General features: G+C 37.8%; 1 protein-coding gene across 5 annotated transcripts in view; it reads left to right on the top strand.

The window, feature by feature from the left end:
• Nucleotides 1-561: 561 nt before the first annotated feature.
• LOC134675548 (voltage-dependent calcium channel type D subunit alpha-1-like) overlaps nt 562-20,429 on the top strand; it is a 54,456-nt gene continuing 34,588 nt past the window's right edge. For 4 of the 5 annotated variants that reach the window (XM_063533812.1, XM_063533813.1, XM_063533815.1 and 1 more), the window contains exons 1-25: nt 562-661; nt 1,761-1,900; nt 2,572-2,678; nt 2,825-2,977; nt 3,521-3,717; nt 4,041-4,144; nt 4,415-4,593; nt 5,030-5,139; nt 6,233-6,348; nt 6,663-6,765; nt 8,536-8,687; nt 8,804-9,014; nt 9,343-9,463; nt 9,817-9,902; nt 9,997-10,097; nt 10,179-10,315; nt 10,858-11,083; nt 12,836-12,971; nt 13,556-13,722; nt 14,112-14,199; nt 15,493-15,600; nt 17,456-17,508; nt 17,910-18,047; nt 18,777-18,891; nt 20,289-20,419. In XM_063533812.1, coding sequence (XP_063389882.1) covers nt 569-661; nt 1,761-1,900; nt 2,572-2,678; nt 2,825-2,977; nt 3,521-3,717; nt 4,041-4,144; nt 4,415-4,593; nt 5,030-5,139; nt 6,233-6,348; nt 6,663-6,765; nt 8,536-8,687; nt 8,804-9,014; nt 9,343-9,463; nt 9,817-9,902; nt 9,997-10,097; nt 10,179-10,315; nt 10,858-11,083; nt 12,836-12,971; nt 13,556-13,722; nt 14,112-14,199; nt 15,493-15,600; nt 17,456-17,508; nt 17,910-18,047; nt 18,777-18,891; nt 20,289-20,419 — 3,272 coding nt within the window. In that variant the 5' untranslated portion in view covers nt 562-568. Of the gene's footprint in view, nt 662-1,760; nt 1,901-2,571; nt 2,679-2,824; nt 2,978-3,520; nt 3,718-4,040; nt 4,145-4,414; nt 4,594-5,029; nt 5,140-6,232; nt 6,349-6,662; nt 6,766-8,535; nt 8,688-8,803; nt 9,015-9,342; nt 9,464-9,816; nt 9,903-9,996; nt 10,098-10,178; nt 10,316-10,857; nt 11,084-12,835; nt 12,972-13,555; nt 13,723-14,111; nt 14,200-14,533; nt 14,642-15,492; nt 15,601-17,455; nt 17,509-17,909; nt 18,048-18,776; nt 18,892-20,288; nt 20,420-20,429 lie in introns of all 5 variants that reach the window. The other variant, XM_063533811.1, reaches the window with a different exon arrangement.

Genomic DNA, 20,429 nt, shown 5'->3' with positions numbered 1-20,429 from the left:
TACCGCGATATAACGCCTACCGGGTCTACGTCGAAATTTAAGTTAAAAACGATGAAATTATATCGCGGTAGACCCGTTTGTGTAATTAAATGTGTGTACAAAACGCGAGAGATTAAAGTGTTATATTATAAATATTATACTTATACAATGTTGCATTTTGTGAGTTCCTTAACCAGCATTCAGACCGTTCGAATGGATGATCCTGACCACCATCTTCGCCAACTGCATCGCTTTGGCGGTGTTCACGCCTTACCCCAACAGCGATTCCAACTACACCAACTCTGTGCTGGTAAGTCTACAAAACCTACACCCTTACTCCAGACCTGGTGAATTCTCACCATCTTAGCCCACTGCCCGGTGTCTCATGCCTTACCATAAATACCAACCATCACACCACCAACTCCGTGCAAGTATCTTCAGAACCTGTGTTCTCATTGCAAACCAGGTGAATCCTGACCACCAACTTAACCCGCTGCTCGTTGTCTCACGCCTTACCCAAACAAAGACGAACTACATCAATTCTACTGGTGAGTCTTCAGACACTGGACCCTCCTGACCGTTCGGATGGATGATCCTGACCACCATCTTCGCCAACTGCATCGCGCTGGCGGTGTTCACGCCCTACCCCAACAGCGATTCCAACTACACCAACTCTGTGCTGGTAAGTCTACAAACCCTGGATCCTTACTCCAGGCCTGGTGAATTCTCACCATCTTAGCCCACTGCTCGGTGTCTCATGCCTTACCATAGTCACAGAATAAATAATAGTACTAGGTACAGAAGACTCACTCTCTAACAAAACGCGTCTGTCACGATCAGCACAGATATGGCCGCTAGGTGGCGACAGCGCCACGCGCGGCTTATGGCAAACCCCAAAATTGGGGTCGAACGGATGTACTTTTAGCTCCCTGTAGCAAAGCGACGAAATCGCGGAGTGAGCCACGCCTGCCATAATTAAGACCAACTACCTACAGCAACTCTGTGCTGGTAAGTCTACAAACCCTGCATCCTTACTGGTGAATTCTGACCATCATCTTTGCCCAGTGCTCGGTGTCTCATGCCTTACCATAATAAACACCAACTACACCAACTCTGTGCTGAGTTAAGAGCACATAATCCAGGAAAATCCAGAAATCCAGATGGGAGCATGATATTAAAAAGATTGTAGGCCCAGTCTAGAGGAGAGGAGCAGCACATCGGGCTGCTTGGACAAGAAATGGAGAGTATGCCTAAAGGATGACTCACGCTAGACCGGGCCGTGCCCGGGGCGAGGCATCCGACATGTCATTTTCTATGATATTCGTCATGAACCTACGGCTGATCGGTGATCACGTGATGCTTTTCATAGAAAACGAAGCGCCGGAAGCTCCGGCCCGGCCTCGGCCGGGTCTAGCGTGAGTAAACCTTAACAGTGGGCGCATATTCGCTGAAATAGAAGAAGATAAGATAATCCACGCAAAATATTCCTTTGCAAAATCAAGTAGCATTCGTTGAGCGTCCCAAGCCGTTCGTTGCGCAGCTCATTCTTTCGAGCTGACCACTAGTCAGTAGGAAGTTTTTCGACCAGTTTTTATTTTCTTCTAAAAGACTTACTGGAAAGATAAGAGTTGACCTTTTTGATTTACAAAAATAATCATGAAAAGATGCTTTCGGTTTACGAAATTTTTAAACCAAGACCTCGTCAAAACACATCACACACACACATCACGTCATAAAAAATTGTTTGTCTTCTTCTAAAGCTGCTTCTTTAAAATTTTCAGGAGAAAATAGAATACGTGTTCCTGGTCATCTTCACAGGGGAGTGCTTGATGAAGATCTTTGCGTACGGGTTTGTGATGCACGCTGGCTCCTATCTGAGGAATGGATGGAATTTGCTGGATTTTACCATCGTCGTTATTGGGTAAGTGGAAACTTGAGTAGTGCCTTTTCCTGTGATATACATAATGTTCCCGACACGAAAGAAAGACGGTGATACGATCTCGAACTTACTGGGGCTTGGGTCAATGAAACTTGATCAATTCACTCTCTCACTCAAATGGCCTCGTAGCTGACGACCGATCTGGCCTAGTGGGTAGTGACCCTGCCTATGAAGCCGATGGTCCTGGGTTCGAATCCTGGTAAGGGCATTTATTTGTATTATGATACAGATATTTGTTCCTGAGTCATGGTTGTTTTCTATATATTTAAGTATTTATATATATTATATATATCGTTGTCTGAGTACCCACAACACAAGCCTTCTTGAGCTTACCGTGGGGCTTAGTCAATTTATGTAAAAATGTCCTATAATATTTATTTATTATTTATTAGCTAGGTGGCAGTATACGGACGCCATAATTACTCGTAAAACAGATTCCCACTACAGAAGAAAGATTCTTAAGGCCCCAAAACAATTTGATCTAATCTAAATTGCCCGTAGTTTTTTAATGAGTAACGAATGATCGATCGTTTTGGAGATCATTGGCTGAAGCTCTTGTTAAGCAGTGGACGCCGCTAAACTGATATGATAGAGATGAATTTCACCCCCAAAAGTAAAAGTAGTAATAAATAATCATGTCTGTCTCATTTCAGAATGGTGAGCACGGTACTGTCGAGCATATTCAAAGACGCGTTCGACGTAAAGGCGCTGCGGGCATTCAGGGTGCTCCGACCTCTGAGGCTCGTCTCTGGAGTACCAAGTAAGTATTTTTTTCTATATATAAGGTCTTGGTCTAAAATCAAAAACTTGACAAACGCTCTTGATTGTCTCGAGCCGAATAAAGTGTTGAAAAATTCAACATATGACAACTACACTTTAAAATTACAAACATCTCCCAATTTCCAGGTCTCCAGATCGTGCTGAACTCCATCCTGAAAGCGATGATCCCGCTGCTCCACATCGCGCTGCTGGTCATCTTCGTCATCATCATCTACGCCATCATCGGCCTTGAGCTGTTCTCCGGGAAAATGCACAAGACTTGCTTCAACAAACACACCAGTAATTATTTAATTTAAAGTCATGAGTCATCTATCGATCTAGATATCTATCTGCTAAATCAGCCCCATCGAATTAATGGGTGAGGCGATTCTAAATCCTGAAGTGGCATATGTGGGATAAAAGCTAGGCAGTCGCCCGAGATATCGATGGGTTGAAGATATTGAACCGGGTTTGTGCGATCTTTATGTGACGATGGGAGACTGTGCAAGATTAAACTTACATTAAACAGATGTTTGACTGAGGCTGACAGTGGTTTTGGGTTAATGAGCCATTAAGTTAGTTGATTAGCCGTGAGTCATAATGACATTACACTAAAAAATTCGACGGTATATCACTTATTGGCAGCAACAGATTTCTTTCCCCTATTTGTATCCTCTCTACCTGTGAGCATCGCACACTAGCACGAGCCACTAATGATTAATTTACTCGTAATCATTAACTCAATCTGAAGAACGATGCCTACATCTGGCATCTTCAAAGTGTGGTCACCTAAATGAAACATTCAATTCTTCATTTTTCAAAAATACTTCGCCTTTTTTTCAGACGAGATGATGGACTCTCCCCACCCCTGCGACTTGGATAACGGTTTCAACTGCTCAAGCTTGGGCTCTGAGATGGTGTGCCGCGAAGGCTGGATCGGGCCCAATTTCGGCATCACCAACTTCGATAACTTCGGGCTGTCCATGTTGACGGTATTCCAGTGCATTACTTTGGAAGGGTGGACTGAAGTTATGTATAATGTGAGTACTCAATTTAAACAAGCTTTTTTTTTGAAAATAACACAAAAACTGGATCGATGAAAAAACTCCATTATCAAACCTGCTTACAAATTTTCACGAGAATCAGTTGGGAAAAGCGAACTGTAGAAGAAAACCGCCGGATGAATATTATGTGTACATATCTTCCGAAAGCTTGTTTTAAGTTACTATAAATGCTCAGGTATACCCGTGTATACCACAAGGAGGTATTTTGGGGCCATTTTAATTAACTACGAAATTAAGACTGATCCTAACTTGACACACGGAAACACGGACAATTTGTCAATTTTTGTGGTGATTTTCAGATTCAAGACGCGATGGGCAACAGCTGGGAGTGGATTTATTTCGTGTCGATGGTCATATTGGGAGCTTTTTTCGTCATGAACCTAATTCTCGGTGTGTTGTCTGGGTAAGTACGAATTATTAACATTGAATCAAATTATACTGAATCGTTAAAGCCTATATAAAGGGACTTAATAATTGTGTATACATAAACTTCCAGTTTATCTCCGACGTTTTGAAAGTAGGACCCCATTGAAAGTTAAAGTAAATATCAACGTCTTCTAACTACGTGAGATTTTTCAATTGTCTCTTTTTTATCAACCGAAAGACTAGGATTGTGACTGATAATTTTGAAGATTGTTTCTTCGATTAAATCTTACTTAATATTATATTTCAGAGAATTCTCAAAAGAGAGAGAAAAGGCGAAAAACCGGGGAGACTTCCAGAAACTTCGCGAGAAGCAGCAGTTAGAAGAGGATCTGAAGGGCTACCTCGACTGGATCACGCAGGCAGAGTACTTGGAGCCCCTGGCGGATCAGAACGACACTGCTGACCAGTTGAGGGAGTATAGTTTAGGTAAAACAAAAAATACACTAATGATTTTTAATAGGAGACAAAGCTCAAAGAATGGATAATTATCTCATTGAAAAAGTGAATACTGAGCGTTTTAAATAACTAAACAATAAAACAAGACGACCTTCAACGCGCCTGCGATACGACGCTAGGGTTGATTCATCATCATCATATCAGCCAGAGGACGTCCACTGCTGGACATAGGCCTCCTCCAAAGAGTGCCACAATGATAGCTAATGAATGATAGGTGCTAGGGTTGATTACGATAAATACATTAATGGACTGAAGGAAAATACACTGGCCCAAGTTAATTTTAAAATAGATAACACCAATGACATTATAACCCCTGAAAGGCTATAGGCGTTCCCAATATCTGATACCTGGCCGCTCATTTCCATTGCTTATTTTTTTGCTTAATTTGTAATTGCTGCTTGTACAGGAGCAGGAACAGCAGAAAACCACGACTCATCAGACCATTTGGGAGTGGAGATGAGTGAACCACAGAAGAAGAGCTGCATTTGCAAACTCTGGAAGCAAGACTTCGATAAAGTAAGTACCCACTATTATTTGTAATGTCTTAATAACGATCGTAAAAGGTGAGGCAAAAAAGTGATTGAATGATTTTTGAGAATTCAAGTTTTATCTTAGGATCATATCAACACATTTACTTAAACCTTCTAAGCTAGTTACTGAATTAAGGGCCGGTTGCATCAAACCATCCGTCACCGTTAAAGCGTTCGCTAAATTTTATAGTATGGGAAGTTGCATAGATCACTGCTGAATGTCATTGATCAACTGCCGCTAATTGTTTTTGGTGCAACTAACCCTAAATCTCAATCATTAAATAAATCTAACTGAAATTCAAGGTATTAGTTATGTTTTTGATTCGGTCAAATTGTGTTTTTTGAAAAACGAATTATAGCCAGCATTCTATGAATGTAGTATGATACCTTTGGATATGGTGCTTTACGCACACTAGCGTCCCTCCCCCTCCCCCTGACGCAACCCCCCCTTTTAGCTTGAAATATGTCCCGGTTGAGAGTGTTTTTTGTTTTTTGGGGAAAGTATACAATATAGGAAAAAAGTATCAATGAAAGAAATGTTCCCTATTACATTCTTAACAAAAAAAGGTTATATTCATTTTTTTGATACGACGCATGATGCGTCGTATCACAGTACTGAAAGAAACCTTCACGAAGAATAAGCTTGCAAGCTTATTCTCCGTATTAGTTTTATTTCAGTACTATCACGTACTAACGTATATTGAACTTCAACAAGTTAATACGTGAAAATGGTGAGTCTTACCAAAAAGTTGTATATAACCTTTTTTGTTTAAAATTTATTAAGGATTATTTCTTACCTCGACACTTTTTTCCTAACTCTAATACTTTTCTCAAAAATAAAAAAAAACCGTAAACCGGGACATATTTCAAGCTAAAAGGGGGGGTTGCGTCAGGGGGAGGGGGAGGGACGCTAGTGTGCGTAAAGCACCATACCCAAAGGTATCATACTACATTCATTGAATGCTGGCTATAATTTGTTTTTCTTGCCCATACATTAGAACATAATTTAACCGAATCATTTACCTAATGTGAGATTAAAAGGAATAATAATTTAACTTTCTTTATAATGTTGTCCCCAGATTAATCGAAGAATGAAGCGCAGCTGTCGGAAAGCCGTGAAATCGCAGACGTTTTACTGGCTGATCATTCTTCTCGTGTTCCTAAACACTGTGGTGTTGGCCAGCGAGCATTATCAGTGAGTATGTTTAATTTGAAAGGCAGGAAAATGAGAGGGCTTTAAAGTGAACAAAGGTTTAATATAAGAAAAGAATTAAATAACAGTATGATTTTAAAACACACAATGAACACAATAATTATCCTGAACAAGAAAACACAGGAAATGTAAAGAAATTTTTATTAGGTAAAAAGAGCAATCCTCTAAATTGGATAGAAATTAAAGTATAGTAAGTAACTCTGAGGATAACATTAATCATTGCGGAAAAAAGTGTTAAAATAATATAAGTAGGTATGAAAGCTTTTAGACTTTTATTGATTACATTTTTATTACAGGCAACCAAGCTGGCTGGATTTGTTTCAAGAGTACGGGAACGCCTTTTTCGTAGCACTTTTTACTTTAGAAATGTTAGTCAAGATGTACAGTCTAGGATTACAAGTAAGTTATAGTCCTAAATCATGTTTTATTTACGTTCTCATATTAACACGTTCGCGGACGCTCAGTCACACCGTTTGGACACCTAAATTTTGTATGGAGATTTTGGGACTGTTATAGCATTCCTGTCACTGCAAGTATATATTTTAGGTTTGTATATGACGCGTAATGCTATGCAAGGCGAATGCTATGCAATCCGCGTCAATATGAAGTATATTTTTTATACGCTATATGACAACAAATGCTCTACAATTCGGATGCATAAGCATGTCTGTCACATGACGTAGTCAAGATGTGATCTTATATGACATCGCATGTTATAGCATTCATTCATCGTGGTCGATGAACTTGATGGCTGAGATTTCTGACTGCCTAGAGTCAAGATCTTTGCTCTAAAGACTCATTGCTGGCGTCTTCAAACATTTTTCTACTTCTGTTTTGTTCCCTCATTGCTTATCATTGTCATATTGTGTCCATCTCATACATGCCCCATCCCAAGCACGTTCGCCATTCATTCGACCTAAAATTATGTGATACTACACATCCTGCGTTGGAGACCGCATCATATGTCTGAAGAATCTAAAGGCCCACTCATGGCATATTGCAGAGAGCCGAAAGGGCAATGTTGAGCTCTCTAAAATAGAGTGGTTTGTTTTTCTAGCTGTTCAAGGTATACGCAGCATTTTACGCCAACACCACTTCTCAAAAGCGTCAATCTCGTCCGCATTACACTTTTAGAGTTCCCTGTAAGGCACCGCCGCGTTAAGTTCTGGACGTAAAACGTCCACCACTTTTCCTGTCAGGCGATGATTCATCCAACTTTATATGATGAATGCATCTGCACCAAACATAAGGCGTGAAATATACAAGAATTATGCCACAATACTTGTCAGAAAGGTTCTTACCTTGTAAGAGGTGATGATCGAGCGCCAGCAGGCTTATAATTCACAATTATACCATCAAAACTATGACTAGTAACGTAATTACTTGAATGCTAGGTATACACATTCATGCCTCACTTTTTCACATTCACCGTTATCAAAATTTGATTGTAGCACAATAAACCACTAGTAAATATGTTCGTTTATTAAAACACATTGAAAAACTTAAAGAAATTGTAAGAAAAACATTAATTACGATTTTATAAAAATACGTCAAAATCGCTATCGCGCACGAAAATCACCCAAATTTCATGTGTCTACTCCCAGACGCACCTGCCGGGCTACTAAGGGAGCTCCCATACAAAGACGAATGCTATTGCAGGTGCGTCACAGAAAGGGGGGCCCAATTGGAGACGTCACAGGATAATTTTTAATTTCGATAAAACTATGTAATATGGCAGTATGCAAACTTTGATTCTGGTGACTGGTAGAGGAAAAGTTGGTGAATAATATTATACTGTGGTAAAGCGGATTGATAAGCATTTCAACGCAGAAATTTAAAACGAATAACGGATGCTATAGCATACGCGTCACCAGGAGTAGTGCAAAAACGGATGCTATGCAATCCGCGTCCGCGAACGTGTTAACTTTTACAAAGATTTATTCATGTGATGACAAGACGAACATGTTCAACGGCAAGATCTTCATCAACATTTATTGTCTGTCTCTATATTTCTACAATTTTGAACTTAGGTCCCTTCTTTTTCTTCTTGTCTATCTCAACCATTGCTCCATCCATCACCTTCAATACCATTTACTCACGTGGTATAGGAGTAAACGAATAAATAATTTATTTATCTACATATCTTTACAAGCCTGCTCACTGTACCAGGGTTACTTCGTGTCGCTGTTCAACCGGTTCGACTGCTTTGTGGTGGTCGGGTCCATCAGCGAGATGGTGCTCACGAAGACGGAGGTGATGCCTCCCCTCGGCATCTCCGTGTTGCGGTGCGTGCGGCTGTTGAGGGTGTTTAAAGTCACCAAGTAAGATTAAACTTAAATTTGCCGAGTTTATTGTATAATTTATCTACATATAAATTTCTCCTAAATCAAGATACATCTAAACTATTGTTATCCAGTTTTTGTTATTTTTTCCTCAGATACTGGCGCTCCCTCTCCAACCTAGTAGCGTCTCTCCTCAACTCCATCCAGTCCATCGCCTCGCTGCTGCTGCTGCTGTTCCTCTTCATCATGATCTTCGCGCTACTTGGCATGCAGGTCTTCGGAGGGAAGTTCAACTATGATCCCGTGGAGGAGAAGGATCGGCACAATTTCGATTGCTTTTGGCAGGCGCTGCTAACGGTTTTTCAGGTTTGTTTTCAGTTATACGGTGGTTATACGTTACTTAGATTTGTAAGGACATCATCTTCATAATCAGCTACTTCATACACACACAGCTACAATAAAGAGACAAAAGCGGATACATTTATTCCATCATTAAACATTCTCATTGTTATCAACATGAACATGAGGTCATGATGATAACATTAACATTGACATTAATCTTATATACCTCATAGTTGTAGTAGTTAATAGCCATTTTTTTCTTATATGCAATTCTTAAATTTTAATTGTCATATTTACGAACATAAACATAAAGATCTTAGTCACAGTACTCACAGTATTATCATTTATTCAGATCCTGACGGGGGAAGACTGGAACGCGGTGATGTACGAAGGCATCAAGGCGTACGGCGGCGTCGGCTCCGTCGGCATCGTTGCCTGCATCTACTTCATCATCCTCTTCATCTGTGGCAACTGTATCCTTTACTATAGCTGTTTTATCTTATTTCATGTTATTTATTTACTAAATATGTCAATTGTATTTATTTAATTTATCGTTAATCTAAATTAAAACACAAATAAGAGAAAATAATTGTATATTAAAAACCATAGTACACACGTTCCGCCATGGTAAATACTCTGGAACGCATTATACGCTTGAACAAATATATAATTTTAAAATATTTTAGGCCATTATTTTAATATGTAAATGAGAAGTTCATCATTAGAATCCCTATTTTAAAAGTAATTATTCAATAAGATATTGTTAATTGTATTTCAATACCTTTATCATAAAAAGCCTTTTAAAGTCCTGAACTCATAAATACAGACATCCTACTAAACGTTTTCTTGGCCATCGCCGTAGACAATCTCGCGGACGCAGAATCGTTGACCAACATTGAAAAGCAGGAAGCGGTGCGTATGCCTAGCTCATATCAATTTCAAATCTAAATCTGTAACATACTTTAATTTAGTCACTTTAATTAACATTTGTTTATTATGTTTTTAGAATCCCGATGAGAAGGAAGCCGGTAGTGTAATAATTGATGGTGCACATGCAGATACTGATGATGAATATATTCACGACGACGATGCGTATACGACGGACAAGTATGTACACTATATTTAAGTAAAAGCAAATTCTCATATTACAGTAATATCAAAAAGTGAACTTATATTTTGTCACTGTAGTTCGGAGCGTGAATATGAAGAGACAGGCTCAGAGGAAGGAGAAGACGGGAGAATCGAGATAGAGGGTGGAGAGGAAACAGAGAGGATAGAAGAGGAACAAGAACGGGAAGAAGAGACTATTCAGAGGAATCATATAGGTATATTGATTGATAGATTGTTCTGTCGTTATTGGAGAGAAGCTAAAGTCTCAATGAGGTCTTTCTCAAACGTACTTAAACAAAATTCTTGATTCGAATTAGATCCTTTAGTACCAAAAATGGTGGATGCCTGATCGTTAGACATGACCAATAAAGGTAAATTGAAAACACAATCAACCCACCCAAAAAAAACAGGGTTTTTGCGTCCATTAATGTAAAAATATTACTTACCTATTTACGAAGACGTGTGGTAAGAGCATAATGAAAAATTGACATATGGTTTACAATAGTTTAGTAGGTATATTTTACGTAAGTTGATGAAATTATGAATGTTTCGTTTGCTGATATTTACTATGAATTGATTATTTTCTGATATGATTTTCCTATTATAAATTCATAACTGAAGAACATTTCGTAAACATCAGCAAACTTCAAATTTATTATTAATCACTAACATTTGTTAACATCTATGTACTAGTTTAAGTAATATACAGGTATTAAAACAATCCCTGGAGATGGTAAAAATACTAACAATGCATTAGGTTCTAACAAAGAAGGACCCACTGTAACCGTGATGGAGCTAACACACAAAGAAACAGAAACTAACTATGCAACAACAGTGAACACAGAGGGCGAGGAGCCAAGATTGAAGCGAAAGCCGACAACATCATCGGCGAGACCAAGGAGGTTGTCTGAAGTCGACATACACGACTCTAAGAAACCCATCCCTGACGCTACCTCCTTCTTCATATTTACCAAAACCAACAGGTTAGGGTGTGGGACAGCAGCAACTACAGCTTCTATTAATTAGATGTTATTTTTTGAAGTATTTTTTGATTTGATGTCTTTTGATTTGTCATTGATAGTTTTATCGTCATAATATTTTCTACTTCAATTTTATTTCTTATGATTGATTTTACATCAATGATGTCACTTTAACTATCAAAGACGAATTTCTTGTTATTCTTCACGCCTCTATTTTTCTACTTTAATATTTTCAGCTGTTTTATTATGTATATTTTAATATTACTATTATTTACTCTAACTACACGTTTATGAGCTACACTCACTTTAATTAATTTAGCATTATCTTATTCTAAAATACTTTTAGCTGAGGATACAAACTGTAATGAAATTAGGTATCTAAAATCTTTTCCAGGGATTTCGGCATGTATATAGAAGAGTTTCTTTAGTTTAGGGTATGCTCTAGGTTAAAGTGCATTTTAGATTTAACAAAAGTCTACTGTCGTCTCTTTCTATCTCACAAAGATGCCGGGCAGTCTGAAGAAGAAGGGACGCTAGTTACCGCCAGGCCACGGCGGGTTTCAGAAATGAATATGACCAATCAAGTGCCGCCTATACCCAACGCTAGTAGTTTCTTCATATTGTCACCAAAGAACAGGTGATTGGCGGGGAACATACCTGATCTCATTGTCGAAATTAGCATCATGTTGTCACAATAGGCGAATACAAGTAGCAGTAACTGTATAAACGATGAAATCGAGCACATTCAAACAAATAATAGTATAATATTACATTCGTATACCAATATCCTTCAACAATCACTGCTCCAAATAGAATTAAATGTTAATAAAATCCTAAAAATTTAAGATACTCGTAACGAAATCAATGAATTTATTAACTATAAAACATAATCAAAATAAGAATTTTGCTCAAGTTTTGATGTAAATGTAAACAGACATACAATAATAATTTAACACGTTTAACACAAATTAAACAATTCAGTTATCCTTACCAACTTGCAATGTGTATATTTCAACGATTTGTAAAAGCTTCTACTTGTCGACGCATATTGTAGTGATGTCTTTCAAATAATTGGCCTTATCATCATCATTCATATCAATTGTCCCGTCTAAGTCATCGCACGAGTGTCGTTCCTCAATGTGAATCCCAAAAAGTTGAAAAACAATGAGATTTCAGGGTATTTCAGATTCCTGTTAGTCGTTAGGATTGATTGTTAGCAGTATCGATAGATCAAAGCATGAATTGAGCTCCCTAGATAGATTTAGGCGTTAAAAAATGGCGTTAATGAATAGTTATAGTATCGTCTGCATGCAAGTATGAAATGTTGTCAGTTTGATTTAGTACGTCTGCATTTATTTTGCATGCACTATGCAAATGCATGAGCTTCATTTTGTTTTAACTATTATATTTTAAGTATCTATCAATATACGTGTTATGAAAGCATCTAAATGTTTCTATATATTACTCCTGAACAATGTTTAAATGTTTGCTCTAACTCCTGCCTAACCTTTACAGTTTATCTCAAGATTTTATTCAAAGTTTTTTCTGAATATATTATATAATACATGTATAAAAAATGTATTCTTACATCGAGTAGCACCCGAGCTACCTATTGCCACCATTGTTCAATAGTCACTTTAAGTTCCGATTCGACATTATGTGTATCACTTTGGTGTCCCCTTAGAACACTACTTTCAGCCCTATCCTTATTTCCAGTATAATTACCTTTATCATTTACATGGTTATTATATGCAGGTTCCGCGTGTTCTGCTACAAGCTGTCAGCATCTTCGACCTTCGGGAACATCATCCTGATCTGCATCATGTTCTCGTCGGCCATGTTGGCAGCTGAAGATCCTTTGGATGCACAGCAAAAAGGATTCAGGAATTGGGTGAGTAAAAGTTATAACTTACTCCGTTGGCTCAGCGACCCAAAATGAGACTTGGCCTCCGACACAAGACAGCGCCACTTTTCTCAGTCCTGTGCGACCTCTCGCCAATTGTTGACTCGAAGTTCGCGCAGATCCGCATCCACCATGTCGCACTAGCGACCTGGGTCGTCCGATAGGACGTCTTCCTGCCGGGCGGCCCAAGTAAAAGTAATAAGTAAGAGTTTTTTCTATAATAAGTGTAACTGTATGTTAAAACTATCGAGCGACCATCGTTTACTAATTAATTCAATCCCTAGTGCTCACTCTTCAACTTAGCATATTTTTCATCTGATATCCATTCCGATACCTATTTTTTTTTCATCTTCCACTTGCATATCTAGTTAACTAAGGAATGCTCCCAAAACTAGTTTTTTACAGCAAGATTTCTCGGATCAGGTATTGTTTTTTTACGGAAAACTAGTACACGCTATAATTGATACATTTTAATATCATAAAGTTCCACATTTTATAAGGTTTAATTTATGGTCTACGTTGCCATCACTACGTTTTCAATAAGTATAATTATTTTGAACTTTCTCTTCCAGCTCCTAAGCCAATTCGACGTGTTCTTCACGGGCATCTTCACGCTGGAGCTGTTCCTCAAGCTGGTGACGTACGGGCTGATCCTGCATGAGGGCGCATTCCTCCGCTCTGCCTTCAACGTGCTCGACATGCTCGTCGTCTGCGTGTCGCTCATCTCCATGTGCTTTAAGTATGTTATCGTCATTAACTTCCTAAGGTCCTTTGATCTCCTGGTGTGTACTATTAAGAATTATAATAGTAAAACTATAATGTCCTGCAGTCAAAATTGTAAACATAAACCAAAAGAATTGCAATTTTTTATCAAAGCTATAGTTTGACATTATTTTATCTAAATTATTTATCTTGTGGGGTAAGTGAGGTTTGGTGGTGTAATTTTGTTGTATAGTATAATATTTGTTAATCTGTATACTGTATAAATCTCGACTGCCCTTTATTTTCTTTGTTACCTGCTTTACCAGAATATTAATTAATTTACTTTCAACGAAGTCATTTTAGTTTTCCGATATTCCTAATAAGTTTTATGAAAAGCGTTAATGTTTAGTTTGTTAAATATTTCAGGTCAGGAAGTATATCGGTGGTGAAGATATTAAGAGTGTTCAGGGTGCTGAGGCCACTCAGGGCCATCAATAGGGCCAAGGGCCTTAAGGTCAGTCATCTTCTACCTTGTTTCCTAATTATGTCATATTTTACCTAATACTTATATGTGTGAAGATATATTATTTAAGTTATTTGTAATAAGTCTGCCATTTTAATTTTTGAAAAAATCTTTCCATAATTCTGAAGTATTTTCTGGGCAATGTCAAAAATGGTTTCCAATATTTTAGAAAATAGAGGATGCAGTGTTATATTAATTTATGCCCGGACAGTAACCTATCCGTTATAATAATAACAATGTTTTTGTAGATCAACGATCTTTCAGCTGTTGTATACGTAAATTTATACATTAATTGACCTCTGATACATTTTTTCCATGATTATAGCACGTTGTACAATGCGTGATCGTTGCTATCAAAACAATCGGGAACATATTGTTGGTAACGTCGTTACTGCAATTCATGTTCGCCGTCATGGGAGTACAAATGTTCAAGGTAGGGGGCTTCTGTATTCTCCACACTTAGCACCTTCCTTGGGAACACGTGTGGTCCACGGTCTCTACATTTCTCATCGATTCCTTGTCTAGAATCTTCGATTACACCTTTGGGTAACTAAATGACCTTTTCTATAACTATCTTTATTTTTCCTGATGCAGTAGCATATAATGTATTAACTGCAACATCCTATTCTCTATGCTTTATGAGTATGTGATGTTGTTATTTACCCCCGAAACATTATTTGCTATAACATCTCACTCATTTCTCATGATTTCATCGTCTATTAAAGTCAGTTCTGTAATTTTTGTTCCGCTTCTAACTCTTGCGCTATTTATTTTGTTGCTAAAGCTTCCATGTGATCAATATTGGAAAGCTTGATGGTTAACGATATATCTATGTCGTCTTCTGCTTCATTCCTATTGTCTTTAATATCTTCTTTTCTAATTATTTTCCAAAGGAATCCATCACATTTCGCGCTCTCTATCCTATTAACTAAACAACCAAAATAAAAGATAGGTACATAAAAATAAGAAGCAAAAGTAATTCATCGTCGGCATGTGATCTCGTTAGCAGTAGCAAAATTTAGAAAACTGTATGTCGTCAATATAGTCAAGCATGGAAATAACGAACGAACCCAAAGGTGTAGACGTTAGTTGACTAATAAAACCAATGAATGTTAGAGGTAACCACCCCTACCTTGGCGTTTACAAGTCCCCCAAGGATAACAAGTGCCCCGTTAACAAAGTCGCCCCGAAGTCCCTTGTTATTAAAATTGGTTTGCTTCTCCCCTATGTTCCGCTGCTGGATCGGTCGTCCCCGTTGGTAACGTATGCCCCTAACCTGAGTAGTATGTGGTGAAATGTGTGATAGTAGCTATTAAGACTATAGGCAATATAATGCTAGTTACATATTTGTTACAATTTATGTTTGCTGTCGTTGGCGTACAGTTGTTTAAGGTGAGATTTCGGTGTTGTGCTTGGGATTTTCTACAAAGACTTGAACAGCATTTATATAGGCTACATCTGTCTGTACTTCGATACAATGCGCTAACTTTTAGCTGCTACCACTCCATACTTATACAAAATTATATAAAATCAAATTTCTTTTTGTGACCTGATGACTATCAGTATCATAAATTATATTATGACTCATAATAATATCTTTATTACAAAGTTATGGTTATGATTTCATTACTTGTTACGCTATGTTATATGACGTTATCTGAGGTTTGTGAGTACTATAAGAATAGAGCTACCTACTCAAAAAGTCAGTTATTACATCAATGTGTTCAACTCTTTTTAGAATATCTCGGTCTTAAACTAATTCTAGCCGCATGTTAACTAGGTGTTGTGGCATGATCGTATTGATGGTCATTTCAGTTTATTCAGTCACGGGTCTATTAAAATGTTAAATTTAATTTTATTAGTAACACTTGTGATATTATTAAATCAAACTTATGCAGTCTAACTTTACTTCTTTACCTGGTCAGACACACCCTGGTCCAAGACTATCAGAGACTAATAGCATTATAATGCTTCTTAATATTGTTACTGAAGGTATCTACTATTTATAAGGTTTGAGTTTTTGTGGCATAACTGCGTGGGTATGGGTAACTTGCGTTTGATATAAAATGTATTTAAGTGTTAAACGATGTTCCAAACATAACATGCACACTTATACCTAGAGTCAAACCAATTGATTAGGTGAGGTATTATCTAAATAAAATAAAAAAATGTAAATAAAAACATGAGATGCTTTATTAGGGTTCCGTACCTCAGAAGGAAAAAAACGGAACCCTTATAGGATCACTTGTGCGTCTGTCTGTCTGTCCGTCTGTCACAGCCTATTTTCTCGGAAACTACTGGACCAATTAAGTTGAAATTTGGTGAAATTAGTGACCCAAAGATGCACATGTTTTTTTTATTTATTTTAAAATACATAGGTTCGAAGTTATTTATAAAATAGCCGAAAAATTACCATTCCCCCCCCTTTATCTCCGAAACTACTGGGTCTAAAATTTTGAAAAAAATACACAAAATAGTTCTTTACCTGTAGATGACAGGAAACCTATTAGAAATGCGCAGTCAAGCGTGAGTCGGACTTATGTACGGAACCCTAGAAACGCGAGTCCGACTCCCACTTGGCCGGTTTTTTTACCGTCAATTGTTGTGGCAAAGTTTTGCAAGCCATCAGCAAAGTTGATTGTTATTCAGTTTGTTAGACCATGCAAAATAGGAAGATCATTCAAAAGAAACTTATATTCTGTAGCTAATATCAATGCTTTTGTATAGTCTTTTTCATCATGAGAAATGAGTTGCGTAGACACATCAGGTGCCATTCATTAATGACGCAAGACGATATTTGCCAGTTTTTGACCCCCTCCCACCCCTATGTAAGAAAAAATAAATATACATATTACGTAAGAATCTAAAGGAAAAAAAAAGAATACAATGTTCGGTTTGTTTTAGTGTTAATTTTTCTAAACAATCATTTTTATAGAACATTTATTGTACCTAAAAAGGTATTGGAGCCCGTCTAAGCTAATTCTGCACCATGTTTGATAGCATAATAGTGTGGAAGTATTATTTTAATCGTCATAGTTTCATAGAAATTTTAAAAAAAATCTCATTTTGTGACCCCCTTCCCCCCTTAATCGTCTTACGTAATAAATGAATGGCGCCATCAAATCCTCTAATAGGGTTAACGTCATCTTATGATTTAAATTGACTCATGTTTTAGTAGTTGCAAAGCATGGTACTAATCTCTTGGTTTTCAATTTAATCGTTATTAATCACTGAGTTTTGGTTTCAGGGAAAGTTTTTTAGATGTACTGATATTTCGAAGATGACGAAAGCTGAGTGTCAGTAAGTAACTTATTCATTTGGTGTAACATTTGAGTTCCTAAAAAAATTAATGTCCATGATATAATAAAATGATGGAAATAAAATAATTTAACCAAATCTAATAAGAGGTGTTATAATTAAAGAAAGCCTATTTTAGCTTAGACATTACTTGACATATAAACGCGTATATTTAGTCGGATATGGATTAGGTTTTTATAATGATAATTGAAATCTAAATTTGCTCCCTGTACCTACATGTACATATATGTTATGTAAGTATATCAATGTTCAATTTAATATTCGTAACAATTCTTCAAAAAATTTAGTGTAAGAATCTATTTTGAATAAAAGCATTAAAAACATTTTGATTTTGTTGTAATTTTGACATAAAGCAAGGAATAATTTTATCTTTTATTTTTCAGAGGAACATACCTTGTCTTTGAAAATCGTAATTACGTAGTTAGAGATAGAGAGTGGAAGAGGAATGACTTCCATTTTGACAACGTCATGAAAGGGATGCTGACGTTGTTCACCGTCTCCACGTTCGAGGGATGGCCTGCGTGAGTTTTTCCTTACATACATACATACATACATACACATTCACGCTTATTTCCTGGAGGGGTAGGCAGAGGATTTCCACTGGCTACGATCCTGACATAGGTACCTCTTTCGCTTCCTTCAGTTTCATAACATTCCTCATACACGCTCGCCGGTTTAGGGCGGTGTAGGGAGGTGTAGTGATTTCCTAAAGATCCAATACCACAAATGCTGTATTACCAATATTATTATTAGAAGCTCTGTAGACTACGCGAACCCCCATGGCTCCGCCATTTTGAAAAATTTCCCAAAACTGAATCGAAGAAAAAATTTAACTATCGAATCTGCTCACAAAGTTTCACGAGAATCGGTTGAGAAATGCGACTTGTAGAGGAAAACATCCGGATATGCGAAAGAATTGTCTATTTTGTAAATTACTATTGTTGTTTTATCATTATTGTTTTCTTCTTTATTATGATTATTTATAGCTAATTGCAACATTTTCTTTTCAAATTTACATTATTTTAGATTTTCAATCTTTACATTTATTTTTATAAAAAGGAAGGAGAGTCATTAAACTCATTATAGATTGGTTGCTATATTCTCATAGAAATGTGACTATCATGATGACATTTACACACTTTGCCATTGCAAATGCCATGCAGCATTTGGTCCAACTTTAAAAAAGATAACATAAGATAATAGGCTTTATCTTATTTTATCATAAGAAAAGATAAATATTTCTGTTGCAGGTTGCTGTACGTGTCCATCGACTCGAACCAAGAGGACCGTGGTCCCATTACTAACTTCCGTCCAATCGTTGCAGCCTACTATATTATTTATATTATTATAATTGCCTTCTTTATGGTGCGTCTTACTATGATCCATTTATTTATTTTTCTTCTTAGGCTAGGTCATTTATAACATGAATATAAAAGTAAAATACAAAAACACATAAAAAACAACAAAAAATAAGTATAAACACATTATAAAAAACCTAACCTAGGGTGCCGCCAGCAGCGGGGCAGGGCCCAAGCTGCCGGTGGTCAGGGCCGCAGAGAGAGGAACCGGCGGACTATCCGCGCCGTGTCCAAGATCACCGCCTTCTGCATCTGACCCTTGATCCAACCACCTAGCGAGAGTCTCTCAAGATGTCGGTCGAGACTCTTCGCTATTAGACCGTTCACTGAAACGACTATCGGGACAATGATCGTCGAATCAACATCCCACATAGCGGTTATCTCGTGAGCCAAGTCTAGGTACTTACTGGACTTGTCCTTCTCGGCTTTCACGAGATTCTCATCATGGGGGATGGTGATGTCAACGAGCACGGCCCGACGTTGCGATCGATCTATTATCACGATGTCAGGCTTATTGGCTACAATAGTCCTGTCAGTGATGATAGATCGATCCCAATAGAGCGTGGCACGACCATTCTCGAGAACAGGCGCAGGTAAGTACTTGTAGTACGGTACTTCGCGGTCCACAAGGCCGTATAGAAGAGCAAGTTGCTGGTGAATAATCCTGGCTACGAGATTATGTCTGTGCAAGTACTCACCGTTAGCAAGATGAGAACAACCGGAAATGATATGCCTGAGTGATTCTCCGGGACGGCGGCATGCCCGACAAATGTCGACCGTACCGTCCTTCAGGATATATTTCCGATAGTTGTTCGTCATCATCACTTCGTCCGCAATTGCACAGGCAAAACCCTCGGTTTCTCCGAAGAGGTCCCCGAATCGTAACCAGTTCACCGACGCGAGCAGGTCCACATCGGGTCCCGTGAGGGCCTTGTAGAACCGCCCGTGTAGCACCTTACTCTCCCATGCCGCCTTGCGATCCGCAGTACTTAGTACCACAGGTTTGCGCCAGTTCTCGTTTGCCAAGGAGAGCGGCGTGAGGTTCCTGTCTACTGCCACCACATCACGATGCATCCCACACTCGTTGTTAAGGAAATAATTCCTGAGATTATTATTATATAACTCTGAATCTTAAATAATACCAAAATATACTTTATTTAATAAGCGAACTTATAATATAACTTTAACCCGTCTACCTTTGTACTTAACTAGTGTCGTTTGTTGTTGGCCAAATCTGTTTTTTATAATTGTACATTTTTGATAATGACACTTATATTATAAATATTCTCAATAATTACGGTATAAACTTTAACACTGTCAAGCTTTAAAGCTTTTATACCTTAACACTGTGTTAGGTATTGAATATATCTGAAGTATCTGAACAGAAATGTAACTATATTTCAGGTAAATATATTCGTCGGTTTCGTCATAGTAACATTCCAAAACGAGGGAGAGCAGGAGTATAAAAACTGTGAACTGGACAAGAATCAGCGGAACTGCATAGAGTTCGCCCTAAAAGCAAAACCTATAAGAAGGTATATGAAC

Source organism: Cydia fagiglandana, chromosome 22 (genome assembly GCF_963556715.1).
Source record: "Cydia fagiglandana chromosome 22, ilCydFagi1.1, whole genome shotgun sequence".
In the NCBI taxonomy this organism is placed as follows: Eukaryota; Metazoa; Arthropoda; class Insecta; order Lepidoptera; family Tortricidae; genus Cydia; species Cydia fagiglandana.
Note: the sequence above shows the minus strand (reverse complement) of the source record. Positions and strands in the feature narration are given on the sequence as shown.